The sequence below is a fragment of the Crinia signifera genome, chromosome 2 (genome assembly GCF_055691185.1).
Source record: "Crinia signifera chromosome 2, ASM5569118v1, whole genome shotgun sequence".
In the NCBI taxonomy this organism is placed as follows: Eukaryota; Metazoa; Chordata; class Amphibia; order Anura; family Myobatrachidae; genus Crinia; species Crinia signifera.
Window position 1 is genome coordinate 1,061,488 of NC_139218.1, and position 22,387 is coordinate 1,083,874.

The window sequence follows — 22,387 nt, forward strand, 5'->3', positions numbered from 1 at the left end:
TTACTACAGTATAGTGTACAGCACAGTACTGTAACGTCTACTACAGGATAATGTACAGCACAGTACTGTAACCTCTACTACAGTATAATGTACAGCACAGTACTGTAACCTCTACTACAGTACAATGTACAGCACAGTACTGTAACCTCTACTACAGTATAATGTACAGCACAGTACTGTATCCTCTACTACAGTATAATGTACAGCACAGTACTGTAACCTCTACTACAGTATAATGTACAGCACAGTACTGTATCCTCTACTACAGTATAATGTACAGCACAGTACTGTAACCTCTACTACAGTATAATGTACAGCACAAAACTGTAACCTCTACTACAGTATAATGTACAGCACAGTACTGTATCCTCTACTACAGTATAATGTACAGCACAGTACTGTAACCTCTACTACAGTATAGTGTACAGCACAGTACTGTAACGTCTACTACAGGATAATGTACAGCACAGTAATGTAACCAATACTACAGTATAATGTACAGCACCGTACTGTAACCTCTGCTACAGTATGATGTACAGCCAGTACTGTAGCCTCTGCTACAGTATAGTGTGCTGCACAGTACTGTAACCTCTGCTACAGTATAGTGTGCTGCACAGTACTGTAACCTCTGCTACAGTATAGTGTGCTGCACAGTACTGTAACCTCTGCTACAGTATGGTGTGCTGCACAGTACTGTAACCTCTGCTACAGTATGGTGTGCTGCACAGTACTGTAACCTCTGCTACAGTATGATGTACAGCACAGTACTGTAACCTCTGCTACAGTATGATGTACAGCACAGTACTGTAGCCTCTGCTACAGTATGGTGTGCAGCACTGTACTGTAGCCTCCGCTACAGTATGGTGTGCAGCACTGTACTGTAGCCTCCGCTACAGTATGGTGTGCAGCACTGTACTGTAGCCTCCGCTACAGTATGGTGTGCAGCACTGTACTGTAGCCTCCGCTACAGTATGGTGTGCAGCAAAGTACTGTAACCCAGGCATGTCCAAAGTCCAGCCCGCGGGCCAATTGTGTCCCGTGGTGTCATTTTAAGTGGCCCGCAGCCTCCTAGTGGAGCATTAGATGCAGGACGCACAGCACGGGACTACAGAGATGGGGCCTCTGGCAAGTGCACATTACTGTGTAGTGGTGAGAGGGTGTCGGCAGCCACTGTTCAGCATCTTCTAGTAAGTGAGTTTTCCAACCCGCGTCCCGCACCCGGGCTCCACTCCATCCTCGGTCTGCAATCTCTCCTCCTGTGGCCTGCCATGATCAGTGACCGCAGTATGCCGGGAGGGAGGAGGGGGATGGCAGCAGCATGCAGAGCAGACTCTGCAGAGGAGGGTGACGGCGGGAGCAGGGAGCTCAGGGTCTGTCTCTTCTCCTTGTGGTGCCTGCTTGGCCTCTCCATCCTCTGACTTACAGACTGGGCCATACAGAGAAGAAGGGTCAGGCAGGGGAATATAGTGTGAAGGAGGAAGCTGGGGGAAATAGACTGGGGACATACTGAGAAGGGTGGAGCAGGCTGGGGGAAATAAACTGAATGGGGGTAGAGTGGGGGACATATCAGAATCCGCTTTATTGGCCAGGTATACTTGCGTATACTAGGAATTTGATTTGGATTGCTGTGCAACAGCCGTTTAGGTAACAGTTAAAGAGTGACAGTACAGATATACATAACACATACAGGTATACACTTGATGTGCCCTGGGGATTGTAGATGCAGAGAACAAATACCTGTTAAGCTGCACAGCGCCTAGGCAGCCATCAGCGGCACCACTGGTCATTGCAGCAGCCAGGTAGGTGACAATATAAGCAGGGACAGTACAGTTATCACACAGGGAACACATACCCCCGAGCTGCACAGCACCTAGGCAGCCATCAGCGGCACTACTGGTCATTGCAGCAGCCAAGTAGGTAACAATATAAGCAGGGACAGTACAGTTATCACACAGGGAACACATACCTGCCGAGCTGCACAGCACCTAGGCAGCCATCAGCGGCGCCACTGGTCATTGCAGCAGCCAGGTAGGTAACAATATAAGCAGGGACAGTACAGTTATCACACAGGGAACACATACCCGCCGAGCTGCACAGCACCTAGGCAGCCATCAGCGGCACCACTGGTCATTGCAGCAGCCAGGTAGGTAACAATATAAGCAGGGACAGTACAGTTATCACACAAAGAACACATACCCCCGAGCTGCACAGCGCCTAGGCAGCCATCAGCAGCACCACTGGTCATTGCAGCAGCCAGGTAGGTAACAATATAAGCAGGGACAGTACAGTTATCACACAGGGAACACATACCCACCGAGCTGCACAGCACCTAGGCAGCCATCCGTGGCACCACTGGTAATTGCAGCAGCCAGGTAGGTAACAATATGAACACGGACAGTACAGTTATCCCACAGGGAACACCTACCTGCCGAGCTGCACAGCAACTAGGCAGCCATCAGCGGCACCACTGGTCATTGCAGCAGCCAGGTAGGTAACAATATAAGCAGGAACAGTATAGTTATCACACAGGGAACACATACCCCCGAGCTGCACAGCACCTAGGCAGCCATCAGCGGCACCACTGGTAATTGCAGCAGCCGGGTAGGTAACAATATAAACAGGGACAGTACAGTTATCACACAGGGAACACATACCCGCCGAGCTGCACAGCACCTAGGCAGCCATCAGCGGCGCCACTGGACATTGCTGCAGCCAGGTAGGTAACAATATAAACAGGGACAGTACAGTTATCACACAGGGAACACCTACCTGCCGAGCTGCACAGCAACTAGGCAGCCATCAGCAGCACCACTGGTCATTACAACAGGGTCATATAGAGAAGGGGGAGCAGGCTGGGGGAAATACACTGAATGGGGGCAGAGTGGGGGACATGCAGAGAAGGGGGAGTAGGCTGGGGAAATACACCGAATGGGGGCAGAGAATCAGGGAGCAGGCTGGGGGAAATACACTGAATGGGAGCAGAGAGGACGACATACAGTGAAGGAGGGTCAGGCAGGGGGGACAGACAGTGAAGGAGGGTTAGGCTGGGGGAAATACAGTGAATGGGGGCAGAGTGGGGGACATACAGTAAATTGGGGTCAGCCTTGGGGACATACAGTGAAGAGGAATTAGAATCACCACTAAAGTGGCTTCGCAGCTCTACTTTCCTAATGTCGGCCCCCACAAATTTTCACCTCAACAGATCTGGCCCTCTTTGCAAAAAGTTTGGACACCCCTGCTGTAACCTCTACTACAGTATAATGTGCAGCACCGTACTGTAACCTCTGCTACAGTATAATGTGCAGCGCTGTACTGTAACCTCTGCTGCAGTATAATGTGCAGTGCCGTACTGTAACCTCTACTACAGTATAATGTGCAGCACCGTACTGTGACCTCTGCTGCAGTATAATGTGCAGCACCGTACTGTAACCTCTGCTGCAGTATAATGTGCAGTGCCGTACTGTAACCTCTACTACAGTATAATGTGCAGCACCGTACTGTGACCTCTGCTGCAGTATAATGTGCAGCGCTGTACTGTAACCTCTGCTGCAGTATAATGTGCAGTGCCGTACTGTAACCTCTACTACAGTATAATGTGCAGCACCGTACTGTGACCTCTACTACAGTTTAATGTACAGCACAGTACTGTATCCTCTACTACAGTATAATGTACAGCAAAACACTGTAGCCTCTACTACAGTATAATGTACAGCACAACACTGTAGCCTCTACTACAGTATAATGTGCAGCACCGTACTGTAACCTCTACTACAGTATAATGTGCAGCACCGTACTGTAACCTCTACTACAGTATAATGTACAGCACAACACTGTAGCCTCTACTACAGTATAATGTACAGCACAACACTGTAGCCTCTACTACAGTATAATGTGCAGCACCGTACTGTAACCTCTACTACAGTATAATGTACAGCACAACACTGTAGCCTCTACTACAGTATAATGTACAGCACAACACTGTAGCCTCTACTACAGTATAATGTGCAGCACCGTTCTGTAACCTCTACTACAGTATAATGTGCAGCACCGTACTGTAACCTCTACTACAGTATTATGTGCAGCACCGTACTGTAACCTGCTACAGTATAATGTGCAGCACCATACTGTAACCTCTGCTGCAGTATAATGTGCAGTGCCGTACTGTAACCTCTACTACAGTATAATGTGCAGCACCGTACTGTAACCTTTACTATAGTATAATGTGCAGCACCGTACTGTAACCTCTACTACAGTATAATGTGCAGCACCGTACTGTAACCTCTACTACAGTATAATGTACAGCACAACACTGTAACTTCTACTACAGTATAATGTACAGCACAACACTGTAGCCTCTACTACAGTATAATGTACAGCACAATACTGTAACCTCTACTACAGTATAATGTGCAGCACCGTACTGTAACCTCTACTACAGTATAATGTGCAGCACCGTACTGTGACCTCTGCTACAGTATAATGTGCAGCACCGTACTGTAACCTCTGCTACAGTATAATGTGCAGCACCGTACTGTAACCTCTACTACAGTATAATGTGCAGCACCGTACTGTAACCTCTGCTGCAGTATAATGTACAGCACAACACTGTAACTTCTACTACAGTATAATGTACAGCACCGTATTGTAACCTCTACTACAGTATAATGTACAGCACAACACTGTAGCCTCTACTACAGTATTATGTACAGCACAATACTGTAACCTCTACTACAGTATAATGTGCAGCACCGTACTGTAACCTCTACTACAGTATAATGTGCAGCACCGTACTGTAACCTCTACTACAGTATAATGTGCAGCACCGTACTGTGACCTCTGCTACAGTATAATGTGCAGCACCGTACTGTAACCTCTGCCACAGTACAATGTGCAGCGCCGTACTGTAACCTCTGCCACAGTACAATGTGCAGCGCCGTACTGTAACCTCTGCCGCAGTATAATGTGCAGCACCGTACTGTAACCTCTGCTGCAGTATAATGTACAGCACAACACTGTAACTTCTACTACAGTATAATGTACAGCACAACACTGTAACTTCTACTACAGTATAATGTGCAGCACCGTATTGTAACCTCTGCTGCAGTATAATGTACAGCACAACACTGTAACTTCTACTACAGTATAATGTACAGCACAACACTGTAACTTCTACAGTATAATGTGCAGCACCGTATTGTAACCTCTACTACAGTACAATGTGCAGCACCGTATTGTAACCTCTACTACAGTACAATGTGCAGCGCCATACTGTAACCTCTGCCGCAGTATAATGTGCAGCACCGTACTGTAACCTCTGCTGCAGTATAATGTACAGCACAACACTCTAACTTCTACTACAGTATAATGTACAGCACAACACTGTAACTTCTACTACAGTATGATGTACAGCACAATACTGTAACCTCTACTACAGTATAATGTGCAGCGCCGTACTGTAACCTCTGCTACAGTATAATGGGCAGCGCCGTACTGTAGCCTCTGCTACAGTATAATGGGCAGCGCCGTACTGTAACCTCTGCTACAGTATAATGGGCAGCGCCGTACTGTAGCCTCTGCTACAATATAATGGGCAGCGCCGTACTGTAGCCTCTGCTACAATATAATGGGCAGCGCCGTACTGTAACCTCTGCTACAGTATAATGGGCAGCGCCGTACTGTAACCTCTGCCGCAGTATAATGTGCAGCGCCGTACTGTAACCTCTGCCGCAGTATAATGTGCAGCGCCGTACTGTAACCTCTACTACAGTATAATGTACAGCACAACACTGTAGCCTCTACTACAGTATAATGTACAGCACAATACTGTAACCTCTACTACAGTATAATGTACAGCACAACACTGTAACCTCTACTACAGTATAATGTACAGCACAATACTGTAACCTCTACTACAGTATAATGTACAGCACAATACTGTAACCTCTACTACAGTATAATGTGCAGCACCGTACTGTAACCTCTACTACAGTATAATGTGCAGCACAGTACTGTAACCTCTACTACAGTATAATGTACAGCACAACACTGTAACCTCTACTACAGTATAATGTACAGCACAATACTGTAACCTCTACTACAGTATAATGTGCAGCACCGTACTGTAACCTCTACTACAGTATAATGTGCAGCGCCGTACTGTAACCTCTGCTACAGTATAATGGGCAGCGCCGTACTGTAACCTCTGCTACAGTATAATGGGCAGCGCCGTACTGTAGCCTCTGCTACAGTATAATGGGCAGCGCCGTACTGTAGCCTCTGCTACAGTATAATGGGCAGCGCCGTACTGTAGCCTCTGCTACAGTATAATGGGCAGCGCCGTACTGTAGCCTCTGCTACAGTATAATGGGCAGCGCCGTACTGTAACCTCTGCTACAGTATAATGGGCAGCGCCGTACTGTAGCCTCTGCTACAGTATAATGGGCAGCGCCGTACTGTAGCCTCTGCTACAGTATAATGGGCAGCGCCGTACTGTAGCCTCTGCTACAGTATAATGGGCAGCGCCGTACTGTAGCCTCTGCTACAGTATAATGGGCAGCGCCGTACTGTAACCTCTGCTACAGTATAATGGGCAGCACAGCACTACCGTAGCATTTTCCCCCAGCCACGCTGACTAAATGTTGCATTGGCCCTTCCTTTGCATTTATGACAACCTCCTTTGTGAAAAAGCTGCCTACTGTACCAAAAATAGAGAATGGGACTCTCGCTATATCTCAGACGCTGGTGAGTCTTATTTTTTGGCAAAAGGTGCTATGGTTGTATTGTTCATTCTAGCTCCCGCCATCTTTGAAAACCCATGCAGTTCCTCTTCCCTGCCTGGGTTGTCACTGTCACTAGCATTAGCCACCCAGTGGTGGCGATTTGTAGTGCATTGATATTGTATGCTGTGCATCCACGCACCTTGGCTCACGGGATCGCAGAAGAAAAGTGGTTTGCCAAAACCTTCGCCATGGCGAGCTGGTGGAAAGAATGAAAGGAGCTCCACCTGTAAATGGCACATGTAGGAAGTGGAGCACATTGTCAGGTGGGCGGAATGCAATATTTCTGCTCTGTCATACCAGGGGTTCAGAAATAGGAAGTGGACTACCTCAGTCCCCAGTCAATTAATTCCAGAGAATGGGCTCTGCATTCAAGTGTGTTTCAGCTGATTACATTGCTGAGGCACGGCAGACATAGTCCTGATTACCCTCACCACAATTACAGGCTTCCAGCGTTTAATGGAAATCCAAAGATCCAGAAGCTCTTTGGATGGACGCCCTGTCAGCGCATTGGCCATTCTACCTCATGTCTGTTTTCCCAATGGATTTGCTGATTCCAGGAGGACTCAACAAGTTGAAGCAGCAAGGTAGAACCAGTGTTTCTGGTAGCTTTGGATTGGCCGAGACGAGGTGAGTATGCAGACCTTCTCGTCCTCTTCATAGATGCTCGGATCCATCTTCTTCTGCGCCCAGATCTTCTACACCCAGACCTCTTCTGAATGCTTGACAAGGTTGTCCTTGAGATATCCCTGTTGAGGGCGAAAGGTTTTTTGTCCAGGGTCACTCGCTCTATGTTAGATGCCAGTAAACCATACTCTGCCAAATCTTATTACCGGGTTTGGCAGGCTTAATTTTTTTGGTGTTCGGCTTGGGGCTATACCATTAAGGTGTTTAAGCTCTCCCGACCCTTTCTTTTCTGCAGGCAGAGCTAGATGCAGGCTTTCCTCTCTGAAGATACAGGTATCCTCTCTCCACGTAAGCTGACATTCTTGCCTGGCGTTTGTACCTTTTTGCAGGGAGTCCTCCACATACTGTACGGCCATCGTTTATTTCTCTGGTGGTCCCATGGGTCTTTGGACTCTTCAATTTCCACCTTTTGGGCCATTGACTTCGGGGACTTTTCATGGCTGAGCTAGAACACTGTTTGTTTTTCTTTTCTCTATTAGTGTAAACCCAGAGGTTTCTCTGGCCCGATAGTTCCATTTGACCATTCACAATAATTATGTTGCTTGTGATCTTTAGGTCACGACTGTGTTGCTAGCACATTCCACCAGATTGGTTAGTGTTTCTTGGACGGCCCATTGTAGTGCCACTGCGGAACAGCTCTGCAGGGCACATTTCTTTGCTTTTATGAGTTTGATACTTTTGCTTCTGAAGGAATCAGCCTTCGGGAAAATGGTTGTTAGGGGAATTGCTTTAGGACGTCCCAGCGTCAGCCCGGAGTCTTCAATGAAGCAAAGGAGATTTATGTTCTTACCTGCTAAATCTCTCTCCTCAACCTGACGCACCTGTTTTTGTCTCTGTCCATTGTCTCTTAGTTTCTGTCTCTTGTCTCTCTGGTTTCATTGTCCTCTAATTTGTGTGTTTCCTGGTCTTCCTTCCTCTTGCTCCTGCCTTGGGATTGCTAACTGAACTGGCTGCCTGGGCTGGGGTATAGGGGGAGGAGCGGGCTGGGGTAGTGTACTGTGATAGGTTGCCACCTTTGCAATAAGGCAGTCCGTGACACTTTATCCCAACTACATATTCCATGGTTAGCTGTAAGTGATATTATTAGAAAGTGGAAGCATTTAGTGACCATGATTAATGGAGCCAAGGCACACTGACTGCAGTGTGCAATGCATTACTGGGAGTTGGCTAAATCCCATGAGACTTTGCACAAGAGATCAGAGGCTGAGAGGCTTGTGCTGAGCTCTGCTTGGTGGAGCTCATCATATGCTTCTCAGGCCCATGAAGTATAGCAGCAGCAGTGGCAGCCTTGTCATGGGAGGGTTTATAATCAAAGGCAGTGCTGAGCCTGTCAGGTCTCCAACAGAGTAAGATACAGAGGGACAAACACAGGCACAAATTCCTTGTATGCAAACCGAAATGTAGAATTGCATGAATAAAGATTGTTCTACATTTAAATAAGTCCTGGATGTGTGCTAATCCCCCCCCCCCCCCATGTTACCCATTGACCAAGTTTATGCTGCAGTTACTCTGTGTGTCACTGGTATGGATGTATGTGTAAATCATCCAATTACATGCCATGCGAATGTACGCGCTGTGCGAATGTTGGGCCGGCGTACCACCATTCGCAGCGCAGGTTCTGGTTGATTTGCAAGGATGCAAATTTTCATCTGAACGAATCAACCAGAATAACCCCCATGGTGCATAAAAGTGGCCAACGCTCTGCTGATGCCATAGGTGAGGAGTTCTGATATTCCTCTGGCATTGTGTCCGGGTTTGGGCTTGGCCCCCTGTCTCCAGTGAATGGTAATCTTAATGCTCCAGCAGACCAGGGCATGTTGGACAATGCCAGGATTCCAACTTTGTGGCCACAATTTGGGGAAGACCCTTCTATTCCAACATGACTGTGCCCCAGGACTATACGGACATGTGGTGGGGAAGAACGTGCCCTGGCCCCAGCCCCCTCAGGATGAACTGGAGATTGGGAGCCCCCGGCACAAACGTCTTCTATGTATCTGTATACAGTCCCTGCCGGTGTAATGGTGAGGTGCCCATATAGTGTATGTACTATCTGTATGTGACAGGTCCTGGATTGTCATATCGGATACTAGGGGCTAATGACTATGCTGACACCTGGCCTATGTGACATTGATGCTATTGCTGAGATCCCTATAAGTAGGGCATGTAGCTGATGATCTCTCTGTCCTGCAGGCTTTCCTTCTGCCGAGGATCAGTGTGACCTCCGTCCGGGCCAATAATGGAGGTAAGCGCAGTCTGTGAGTCCCACTTTCTCTATGCTTAGGCCCAGACAGCTGGGATAGAACGTTCTCTCTCAAAGATGAAGAATTAATATTGCTAAAGGCTCCCTACTGTGCCGGCACCCTGGCTCTACTGCCCCTCCCTACAGTGCCGGCGCCCTGGCTCTACTGCCCCTCCCTACTGTGCCGGCACCCTGGCTCTACTGCCCCTCCCTACAGTGCCGGCACCCTGGCTCTACTGCCCCTCCCTACAGTGCCGGTACCCTGGCTCTACTGCCCCTCTCTACAGTGCCGGCGCCCTGACTCTACTGCCCTTCCCTACAGTGCCGGCGCCCTGGCTCTACTGCCCCTCCCTACAGTGCCGGCACCCTGGCTCTACTGCCCCTCCCTACAGTGCCGGCACCCTGGCTCTACTGCCCCTCCCTACAGTGCCGGCGCCCTGGCTCTACTGCCCCTTCCTACAGTGCCGGCGCCCTGGCTCTACTGCCCCTCCCTACAGTGCCGGCGCCCTGGCTCTACTGCCCCTCCCTACAGTGCCGGCGCCCTGGCTCTACTGCCCCTTCCTACAGTGCCGGCGCCCTGGCTCTACTGCCCCTCCCTACAGTGCCGGCGCCCTGGCTCTACTGCCCCTCCCTACAGTGCCGGCGCCCTGGCTCTACTGCCCCTCCCTACAGTGCCGGCGCCCTGGCTCTACTGCCCCTCCCTACAGTGCTGGCGCCCTGGCTCTACTGCCCCTTCCTACAGTGCCGGCGCCCTGGCTCTACTGACCCTCCCTACAGTGCCGGCGTCCTGGCTCTACTGCCCCTCCCTACTGTGCCGGCGCCCTGGCTCTACTGCCCCTCCCTACAGTGCCGGCGCCCTGGCTCTACTGCCCCACCCTACTGTGCCGGCACCCTGGCCCTGCTGCCCCTCACTCCCTACATTGCTGGCACACTGGCCCTGCTGCCCCTTCCTACAGTGCCGGCGCCCTGGCTCTACTGCCCCACCCTACTGTGCCGGCACCCTGGCCCTGCTGCCCCTCACTCCCTACATTGCTGGCACACTGGCCCTGCTGCCCCTTCCTACAGTGCCGGCGCCATAGCTCTCCTGCCCCTCCCTACTGTGCTGGCACACTGGTCCTACTGCCCCTCATTCCCTACTGTGCCAGCAACCTGGCTCTGCTGCCCCTTGCTCCCTATAATGCTGGCAGCCTGGACGGATTCCCCTCACTCCCTATAGTGCCGGCAACCTGGCCCTGCTGCCCCTCGCTCCCTATAGTGCTGGCACCTTGGACGGATTCCCCTCGCTCCCTATAGTGCCGGCGCCCTGGCTCTACTGCCCCACCCTACTGTGCCGGCACCCTGGCCCTGCTGCCCCTCACTCCCTACATTGCTGGCACACTGGCCCTGCTGCCCCTTCCTACAGTGCCGGCACCCTAGCTCTGCTGCCCCTCCCTACTGTGCTGGCATACTGGTCCTACTGCCCCTCCCTACACTGCTGGCACACTGGTCCTACTGCCCCTCATTCCCTACTGTGCCAGCAACCTGGCTCTGCTGCCCCTTGCTCTCTATAATGCCGGCACCCTGGACGGATTCCCCTCGCTCCCTATAGTGGCGGCACTCTGGACGGATTCCCCTCGCTCCGTATAGTGCCGGCACTCTGGATGGATTCCCCTCGCTCCCTATAGTGGTGGCACCCTGGACGGATTCCCCTCGCTCCCTATAGTGGTGGCACCTTGGACGGATTCCCCTCGCTCCCTATAGTGCAGGCACCTTGGACGGATTCCCCTCGCTCCCTATAGTGCCGACACACTAGACGGATTCCCCTCGCTCCCTATAGTGCCGACACACTGGACGGATTCCCCTCGCTCCCTATAGTGCCGGCACCCTGGACGGATTCCTCTCGCTCCCTATAGTACTGGCACTCTGGACGGATTCCCCTCGCTCCCTATAGTACTGGCACTCTGGACGGATTCCCCTCGCTCCCTATAGTGGCGGCACTCTGGACGGATTTCCCTCGCTCCCTATAGTGGCGGCACTCTGGACGGATTCCCCTCGCTCCCTATAGTGGTGGCACTCTGGACAGATTCCCCTCGCTCCCTATAGTGCCGGCACCCTGGACAGATTCCCCTCGCTCCCTATAGTGGCGGCATCCTGGACGGATTCCCCTCGCTCCCTATAGTGGCGGCACCTTGGACTGATTCCCCTCGCTCCGTATAGTGCCGGCACCCTGGACGGATTCCACTCGCTCCCTATAGTGCTGGCACGCTGGCCCTGCTGCCCCTTGCTCCCTATAGTGCAGGCACCTTGGACGGATTCCCCTCGCTCCCTATAGTGCCGACACACTGGACGGATTCCCCTCGCTCCCTATAGTGCCGGCATCCTGGACGGATTCCCCTCGCTCCCTATAGTGGCACTCTGGACGGATTCCCCTCGCTCCCTTTAGTGCCGGCACCTTGGACGGATTCCCCTCGCTCCATATAGCGCTGGCTCCCTGGACGGATTCCCCTCGCTCCCTATAGTACTGGCACCCTGGACGGATTCCCCTCGCTCCCTATAGTGGCGGCACCCTGGACAGATTCCCCTCGCTCCCTATAGTGCAGGCACCTTGGACGGATACCCCTCGCTCCCTATAGTGGCGGCACTCTGGACGGATTCCCCTCGCTCCCTATAGTACTGGCACCCTAGACAGATTCTTCTCGCTCCCTATAGTGGCGGCACTCTGGACGGATTCCCCTCGCTCCCTATAGTGGCGGCACTCTGGACGGATTCCCCTCGCTCCCTATAGTGGCGGCACTCTGGACGGATTCCCCTCGCTCCCTATAGTGCTGGCACCCTGGACGGATACCCCTAGCTCCCTATAGTGGCGGCACTCTGGATGGGATTTCCCTCGCTCCCTATAGTACTGGCACTCTGGACAGATTCCCGTCGCTCCCTATAGTACTGGCACACTGGACGGATTCCCCTCGCTCCCTATAGTGGCAGCACCCTGGACGGATTCCCCTCGCTCCCTATAGTGGCGGCACTCTGGACGGATTCCCCTCGCTCCCTATAGTGGCGGCACTCTGGACGGATTCCCCTCGCTCCCTATAGTGCCGGCACCCTGGACAGATTCCCCTAGCTCCCTATAGTACTGGCACCCTAGACAGATTCCCCTCGCTCCCTATAGTGGAGGCACCTTGGACTGATTCCCCTCGCTCCCTATAGTACTGGCACACTGGACGGATTCCCCTCGCTCCCTATAGTGGCGGCACTCTGGACGGATACCCCTCGCTCCCTATAGTGGCGGCACCCTGGACGGATACCCCTCGCTCCCTTTAGTGGCAGCACCCTGGACGGATTCCACTCGCTCCCTATAGTGGCGGCACTCTGGATGGGATTTCCCTCGCTCCCTATAGTGCCGGCACACTGGACGGATTCCACTCGCTCCCTATAGTGCCGGCACCCTGGACGGATTCCCCTCGCTCCCTATAGTACTGGCACACTGGACGGATTCCCCTCGCACCCTATAGTGGCAACACCCTGGACGGATTACCCTCGCTCCCTATAGTGCCGGCACACTGGATGGATTCCTCTTGCTCCCTATAGTGCTGGCACGCTGGCCCTGCTGCCCCTTGCTCCCTATAGTGCAGGCACTTTGGACGGATTCCCCTCGCTCCTATAGTGCAGGCACCTTGGACGGATTCCCCTCGCTCCCTATAGTGCCGACACACTGGACGGATTCCCCTCGCTCCCTATAGTGCCGACACACTGGACGGATTCCCCTCGCTCCCTATAGTGGTGGCACCCTGGACGGATTCCTCTCGCTCCCTATAGTACTGGCACACTGGACGGATTCTCCTCGCTCCCTATAGTGGCGGCACACTGGATGGATTCCCCTCGCTCCCTATAGTGACGGCACCCTGGACGGATTCCTCTCGCTCCCTATAGTACTGGCACACTGGACGGATTCCCCTCGCTCCCTATAGTGGCGGCACTCTGGACGGATTCCCCTCGCTCCCTATAGTGGCGGCACCTTGGACGGATTCCCCTCGCTCCCTATAGTGCTGGCACACTGGATGGAATCCCCTCGCTCCCTATAGTACTGGCACCCTAGACAGATTCCCCGTCGCTCCCTATAGTGGCGGCACTCTGGACGGATTCCCCTCGCTCCCTATAGTGGCGGCACTCTGGACGGATTCCCCTCGCTCCCTATAGTGGCGGCACCTTGGACGGATTCCCCTCGCTCCCTATAGTGGCGGCACCTTGGATGGAATCCCCTCGCTCCCTATAGTACTGGCACCCTAGACAGATTCCCCTCGCTCCCTATAGTGGAGGCACCTTGGACTGATTCCCCTCGCTCCCTATAGTACTGGCACACTGGACGGATTCCCCTCGCTCCCTATAGTGGCGGCACCCTGGACGGATACCCCTAGCTCCCTATAGTGGCGGCACTCTGGATGGGATTTCCCTCGCTCCCTATAGTACTGGCACTCTGGACAGATTCCCGTCGCTCCCTATAGTACTGGCACACTGGACGGATTCCCCTCGCTCCCTATAGTGGCGGCACTCTGGACGGATACCCCTCGCTCCCTATAGTGGCAGCACCCTGGACGGATTCCACTCGCTCCCTATAGTGGCGGCACTCTGGATGGGATTTCCCTCGCTCCCTATAGTACTGGCACCCTGGACGGATTCCCCTCGCTCCCTATAGTGCCGGCACCCTGGACGGATTCCCCTCGCTCCCTATAGTACTGGCACACTGGACGGATTCCCCTCGCTCCGTATAGTGCTGGCACACTGGACGGATTCCACTCGCTCCCTATAGTGCCGGCACCCTGGACGGATTCCCCTCGCTCCCTATAGTACTGGCACACTGGACGGATTCCCCTCGCACCCAATAGTGGCAACACCCTGGATGGATTCCCCTCGCTCCCTATAGTGCCGGCACACTGGACGGATTCCCCTCGCTCCCTATAGTGCCGGCACACTGGATGGATTCCTCTTGCTCCCTATAGTGCTGGCACGCTGGCCCTGCTGCCCCTTGCTCCCTATAGTGCAGGCACCTTGGACGGATTCCCCTCGCTCCCTATAGTGCCGACACACTGGACGGATTCCCCTCGCTCCCTATAGTGCCGGCATCCTGGACGGATTCCCCTCGCTCCCTATAGTGCCGGCATCCTGGACGGATTCCTCTCGCTCCCTATAGTACTGGCACACTGGACGGATTCCCCTCGCTCCCTATAGTGGCGGCACTCTGGACGGATTCCCCTCGCTCCCTATAGTGCCGGCACCCTGGACGGATTCCCCTCGCTCCCTATAGTGGCGGCACCTTGGACGGATTCCCCTCGCTCCATATAGCGCTGGCACACTGGATGGAATCCCCTCGCTCCCTATAGTACTGGCACCCTAGACAGATTCCCCTCGCTCCCTATAGTACTGGCACCCTAGACAGATTCCCCTCGCTCCCTATAGTGGCGGCACTCTGGACGGATTCCCCTCGCTCCCTATAGTGGCGGCGCTCTGGACGGATTCCCCTCGCTCCCTATAGTGGCGGCACCTTGGACGGATTCCCCTCGCTCCCTATAGTGCTGGCACACTGGATGGAATCCCCTCGCTCCCTATAGTGGCGGCACTCTGGATGGATTCCCCTCGCTCCGTATAGTGCCGGCACCCTAGACAGATTCCCCTCGCTCCCTATAGTGGCGGCACTCTGGACGGATTCCCCTCGCTCCCTATAGTGGCGGCACTCTGGACGGATTCCCCTCGCTCCCTATAGTGGCGGCACCTTGGACGGATTCCCCTCGCTCCCTATAGTGCTGGCACACTGGATGGAATCCCCTCGCTCCCTATAGTACTGGCACCCTAGACAGATTCCCCTCGCTCCCTATAGTGGAGGCACCTTGGACTGATTCCCCTCGCTCCCTATAGTACTGGCACACTGGACGGATTCCCCTCGCTCCCTATAGTGGCGGCACTCTGGACGGATACCCCTCGCTCCCTATAGTAGCGGCACCCTGGACGGATACCCCTCGCTCCCTATAGTGGCAGCACCCTGGACGGATTCCCCTCGCTCCGTATAGTGCCGGCACCCTGGACGTATTCCACTCGCTCCCTATAGTGGTGGCACCCTGGACGGATTCCCCTCGCTCCCTATAGTGGTGGCACCCTGGACGGATTCCCCTCGCTCCCTATAGTGGTGGCACCCTGGACGGATTCCCCTCGCTCCCTATAGTGGTGGCACCCTGGACGGATTCCCCTCGCTCCGTATAGTGCCGGCACCCTAGACGTATTCCACTCGCTCCCTATAGTGCCGGCACCCTGGACGGATTCCCCTCGCTCCCTATAGTGGCGGCACTCTGGATGGGATTTCCCTCGCTCCCTATAGTGGCGGCACTCTGGACGGATTCCCCTCGCTCCCTATAGTGCCGACACACTGGACGGATTCCCCTCGCTCCCTATAGTGGCGGCACTCTGGATGGGATTTCCCTCGCTCCCTATAGTGGCGGCACTCTGGACGGATTCCCCTCGCTCCCTATAGTGCCGACACCCTGGACGGATTCCCCTCGCTCCCTATAGTGCCGGCATCCTGGACAGATTCCCCAAACTTAAATGTTTCCTTCTGCTCTAGTATATTTGTTAAACTATATAATTATCGGAATGGTTTCTTCTTGTAAATGTACAATGTCTGCTTCTGTAATCTCGCCATCTTTGCCTCTATAATGAACATGTCATCTGCTACCTAATACAGTTTCACTTGTCTTCTTTCTGCTCCTGCTCACACTTTCACCACTGCCCGGCATCTGTGTAGTGCCGCCCCCCCCCCCCCCCCCCCCCATGGATCTGTTCTTTCCTCTGCAATATATGACCTCTCTTCTCAGAGGCTCTGATCTGAGCGAGCGCTTTCATTTCTTCTCTGCTCTCCATCCTACTATCCCGTAGGTATGGTGTGACAGTGGCTGTCTCTTTCTCCTAGGTGAGGGATCATCTCAGGCAGGAATCGGTAAGACGTTGGTGTCTTTCCCAGTGAAATTGTCTAATTTTCAGGACTCCACAACAGGTGAGAATATAAATCAACCTGGCTCTGGTCCTGAAACATTGAAATCTCTCAGTGCTCCTCCACCTGATGATGAGGGAAGTGTGAGCGGACAGCCCGAGGGTGATGCACAGCAGGACATTCAAAGTGTAGACAAAGTGCTTCCTTTGGAAGAAGATTCCTCAAGTTCCAGCTCAGACTCTGAGAGTGAAGAGGAGGAAGACCATACTCCTCCGCACGAGAAAATTAGAGATGGCGATGGAAAATCATTTCAGACATTCCACCCTTATCAAAGTCACACACATGGAGAAAGGCCAACAACACAAAAACACCAAGAAATGATGGTGCAGAACCAACAGCGCTCTGCAAGTGATAGAAGTGAAGACTTGGTGGACGCTGCCCCATCTGTAGCCACAGAGGAGAAGCTGACTGTAGTAGGTGCCCAGAGTCTTGGTGGAGGAGAGAGGGAGAGGTCAGGAGATAATGAGAATCTCCCAGAGGGACCTTCACCCACTGATGATATAAAGTCAGATGCAACCCAAAGTCTTCCTTCTGGAATACGTGAGGAGCCTACAGAAGGGAGAGACCAGGAGCCAGCAGTTTCCGGAACTGATAGAAGTGAAGACTTGGTGGACTCTGCCCCATCTGTAGCCACAGAGGAGAAGCTGACTGTAGTAGGTGCCCAGAGTCTTGGTGGAGGAGAGAGGGAGAGGTCAGGAGATAATGAGAATCTCCCAGAGGGACCTTCACCCACTGATGATATACAGTCAGATGCAACCCAACGTCTTCCTTCTGGAATACGTGAGGAGCCTACAGAAGGGAGAGACCAGGAGCCAGCAGTTTCCGGAACTGATAGAAGTGAAGACTTGGTGGATGCTGCCCCATCTGTAGCCACAGAGGAGAAGCTGACTGTAGAAGTTGGCCAGAGTCTTGGTGGAGGAGAGAGGGAGAGGTCAGGAGATAATGAGAATCTCCCAGAGGGACCTTCACCCACTGATGATATAAAGTCAGATGCAACCCAACGTCTTCCTTCTGGAATACGTGAGGAGCCTACAGAAGGGAGAGACCAGGAGCCAGCAGTTTCATGTGAGCAGAGCTTTGTGTAGGACTGTCGTTTCCTCTCTGCTCCCTACTTTCCCCATATATATTCAGTCCACCATCTCTATATACATTGGACCTGATTCCAGTTTTGGAAGTTAAGCAAAAAAAAAAAAAAGTTACTTTGTCTAAAACACACGATGCTGCCATGCACGGGGAGCAAACGTATATTATTTCTGTGTAGAGTAAATACTGGTTGCTTTTGTATGTAGCCCACAAATATTCAACATATTTAGTGCCCAGTGGTTTTTATGCTTTACTTCCGAATCTGAATCCGGTTCATTATCTGACCCTTTACCCCAGAGCACAGATTGCTGTACTAATTAGTTCCTTCTTCCTGCGTCTCACTAGGCCCGCCTCTTACACCTGCCGCTGTCACTCTGCACATTACTCGTATAGGTTTCATTCAAACCCCCCCCCCAGTGTGTGCTCCGTCCACCGCCTGGCCGTGTAAGCTGTATGTTTCTATCACATGTTACTTGTGTAATTTAGGTTAGGAGAAATGGAGAGAAGATCATAGACATGTATAGGTGAGCTGGGGATCTATTGTACAGGAGTTGGGAACGGTAGCTGTGTGTGTACTTATATATGGTGGGCAAGCTAAATGGAGCCGACCAGGTGGTGTAAACCTTAGCTTAGGCCAAACCAATAGTCATTCTAGTGATACGAGGTGGGGTCCATGGACGCTGCACATGCAACGCAGAAGATCACTATTTTATAAAGACACCTGCTGCATTGGACGCTTACAGTTCTGCAATGCGTCATCTCTTGATCGCGGAGATTACAGTAATGCAGGAGAAGGTGACAGTCCGGTCTGTCTGGTACATAGGCCTCAGAGTAACAGTGATCCCTGAATAACACTATGGGCATGGATTCTGCCTGTACAGAGAATATGGGACACAGCTGTTCTGTCTCAGACCGAAGATCACAGAATTGGCCACAAACCCACACTTCCATCCTTTTTGTGTAGGGTGTAGAATTGATGTTAAGGGCGAGTGTGACCGGATGCACCACACCAAGTGATCACAGACTGACCTGGGTCATTAGGGGATTTCCTCTACTTGTCTGTAACCTCCTGATACAATGTGTACCCACTGCACACTGCCACCACCAGGTTCCTTCATGCGGCACCTGGAAGCGCTCCTGCTGCATGATGGTAGACCAGCTGTGGACACAACTGGTTGTTGTCCGCTGTTCCCACTGTTCCCTCATGATGGATTAGCCCCTGCATGGTAGCGCACAGTGGGCATAGTTAGAGACAGGGGTTTGTGTTTTGCGCACTCCTGTTGGTTTTAGGATAAAGATACAGTTGTTTTGGATGTTTATTGCTCAAATTGTTGGTGTCAGCAAAAGGTCTCCACAAGTCCTGTGTGTTTACAGCATTGTATTTAAAGACTATAGGACCTTTAGGCAATATCGATTCTGCATCTTTATAGTTATGTTTGTGACTAGGGATCTGTATAGTAAGGAAGGGAGATGTGGCCTCTCTGTCCCCAGATTAACCGAATTACTCCTCAATGAACCCACAATCCTGGCGAGGTGTAGAACATGTCGGATGTGTACGGTCAGTCAGGTTATAAGCCCCCTGCCCTTACTACATTTATCTTCCGTTCTCTTTGCTCTGCTAATTCACGCTGCCTCTCCTCCCTACTCATTACTTCCTCCCACTCCAACCTTTTCCCATGCTGCTCCCTACCTCTGGGACTCTCTACCTCAGACTCTCCGCCTCTCTACAAAACGTAGACCCATTTCTTCACCAAACCCAGGGTATTCTCATCCTAACCCGCTGTTACTTGCTCATTTCTAAACCATCTTTGTCACCCCTGTTTGTCTGCTTCACAAGCAGAGCCCTCTTCCCTCGTGTGATTTTCCTTCTTTTATTAAACCATCTTTGATAGCACCAAATCCCACGGTTTTCTGCACCCCCAATACTTATGTCAGTGCTGTCTGCTGATGCAGCTATGGTTATGTGCCCTGTACTTGTCCTCTATTGTATTCAGCTGTCAGTCACTGTCTCCTGGGTTATATACTCTGTAATAGGGCGCTGCGGACCCCTTGTTCTCTGCCCCCTGATACTTATGTCAGTGCCGCCTGCTGATGCAGCTGTGGTTATATACCCTATACTTGTCCTCTATTGTATACAGCTGTAAGTCACTGTCTCCTGGGTTATATGCTCTGTAATAGGGCGCTGCGGATCCCTTGTTTCCCTTGTTTTCTGCACCCCCAATACTTATGTCAGTGCTGTCTGCTGATGCAGCTATGGTTATGTGCCCTGTACTTGTCCTCTATTGTATACAGCTGTCAGTCACTGTCTCCTGGGTTATGTACTCTGCAATAGGGCGCTGCATATCCCTTGTTCTCTGCCCCCTGATACTTATGTCAGTGCCCTCTGCTGATGCAGCTATGGTTATGTGCCCTGTACTTGTCCTCCATTGTATTCAGCTGTCAGTCACTGTCTCCTGGGTTATATACTGTGTAATAGGGCGCTGCGAATCCCTTGTTCTCTGCCCCCTGATACTTATGTCAGTGTCCTCTGCTGATGCAGCTATGGTTATGTGCCCTGTACTTGTCCTCTATTGTATTCAGCTGTCAGTCACTGTCTCCTGGGTTATATACTCTGTAATAGGGTGCTGCGGACCCCTTGTACTCTGCCCCCTGATACTTATGTCAGTGCCGCCTGCTGATGCAGCTATGGTTATGTGCCCTGTACTTGTCCTCTATTGTATACAGCTGTCAGTCACTGTCCCCTGGGTTATATACTCTGTAATAGGGCGCTGCGGACCCCTTGTACTCTGCCCCCTGATACTTATGTCAGTGCTGCCTGCTGATGCAGCTATGGTTATGTGCCCTGTACTTGTCCTCTATTGTATACAGCTGTCAGTCACTGTCTCCTGGGTTATATACTGTGTAATAGGGCGCTGCGGATCCCTTGTTCTCTGCCCCCTGATACTTATGTCAGTGTCCTCTGCTGATGCAGCTATGGTTATGTGCCCTGTACTTGTCCTCTATTGTATTCAGCTGTCAGTCACTGTCTCCTGGGTTATATACTCTGTAATAGGGCGCTGCGGACCCCTTGTACTCTGCCCCCTGATACTTATGTCAGTGCCGCCTGCTGATGCAGCTATGGTTATGTGCCCTGTACTTGTCCTCTATTGTATACAGCTGTCAGTCACTGTCCCCTGGGTTATATACTCTGTAATAGGGCGCTGCGGACCCCTTGTACTCTGCCCCCTGATACTTATGTCAGTGCCGCCTGCTGATGCAGCTATGGTTATGTGCCCTGTACTTGTCCTCTATTGTATATAGCTGTAAGTCACTGTCTCCTGGGTTATATACTGTGTAATAGGGCGCTGCGGATCCCTTGTTCTCTGCCCCCTGATACTTATGTCAGTGCCCTCTGCTGATGCAGCTATGGTTATGTGCCCTGTACTTGTCCTCTATTGTATACAGCTGTAAGTCACTGTGTCCTGGGTTATATACTGTGTAATAGGGCGCTGCGGATCCCTTGTTCTCTGCCCCCTGATACTTATGTCAGTGCTGCCTGCTGATGCAGCTATGGTTATGTACCCTGTACTTGTCCTCTATTGTATTCAGCTGTCAGTCACTGTCTCCTGGGTTATATACTCTGTAATAGGGCGCTGCGGATCCCTTGTTCTCTGCCCCCTGATACTTATGTCAGTGTCCTCTGTTGATGTAGCTGTGGTTATGTACTCTGTACCTGTCCTCTATTGTATACAGCTGTCAGTCACTGTCTCCTGGGTTATATACTGTGTAATAGGGCGCTGCGGATCCCTTGTTCTCTGCCCCCTGATACTTATGTCAGTGCCACCTGCTGATACAGCTATGGTTATGTGTCCTGTACTTGTCCTCTATTGTATTCAGCTGTCAGTCACTGTCTCCTGGGTTATATACTCTGTAATAGGGCGCTGCGGATCCCTTGTTCTCTGCCCCCTGATACTTATGTCAGTGTCCTCTGTTGATGTAGCTGTGGTTATGTACTCTGTACCTGTCCTCTATTGTATACAGCTGTCAGTCACTGTCTCCTGGGTTATATACTGTGTAATAGGGCGCTGCGGATCCCTTGTTCTCTGCCCCCTGATACTTATGTCAGTGTCCTCTGCTGATGCAGCTATGGTTATGTGCCCTGTACTTGCCCTTTATTGTATTCAGCTGTCAGTCACTGTCTCCTGGGTTATATACTCTGTAATAGGGCGCTGCGGACCCCTTGTACTCTGCCCCCTGATACTTATGTCAGTGCCGCCTGCTGATGCAGCTATGGTTATGTGCCCTGTACTTGTCCTCTATTGTATACAGCTGTCAGTCACTGTCCCCTGGGTTATATACTCTGTAATAGGGCGCTGCGGACCCCTTGTACTCTGCCCCCTGATACTTATGTCAGTGCCGCCTGCTGATGCAGCTATGGTTATGTGCCCTGTACTTGTCCTCTATTGTATACAGCTGTCAGTCACTGTCTCCTGGGTTATATACTGTGTAATAGGGCGCTGCGGACCCCTTGTACTCTGCCCCCTGATACTTATGTCAGTGCCGCCTGCTGATGCAGCTATGGTTATGTGCCCTGTACTTGTCCTCTATTGT

At 52.0% G+C, this 22,387-nt stretch overlaps 1 protein-coding gene across 1 annotated transcript in view; it reads left to right on the top strand.

Annotated features, from left to right (window-relative positions):
* NDUFV3 (NADH:ubiquinone oxidoreductase subunit V3) overlaps positions 1-22,387 on the top strand; it is a 29,192-nt gene that overhangs the window by 6,194 nt on the left and 611 nt on the right. The window contains exons 2-5 of the mRNA XM_083172572.1: positions 7,337-7,406; positions 7,555-7,612; positions 9,654-9,705; positions 16,634-17,779. Coding sequence (XP_083028698.1) covers positions 7,337-7,406; positions 7,555-7,612; positions 9,654-9,705; positions 16,634-17,779 — 1,326 coding nt within the window. The remainder of the gene's footprint in view (positions 1-7,336; positions 7,407-7,554; positions 7,613-9,653; positions 9,706-16,633; positions 17,780-22,387) is intronic.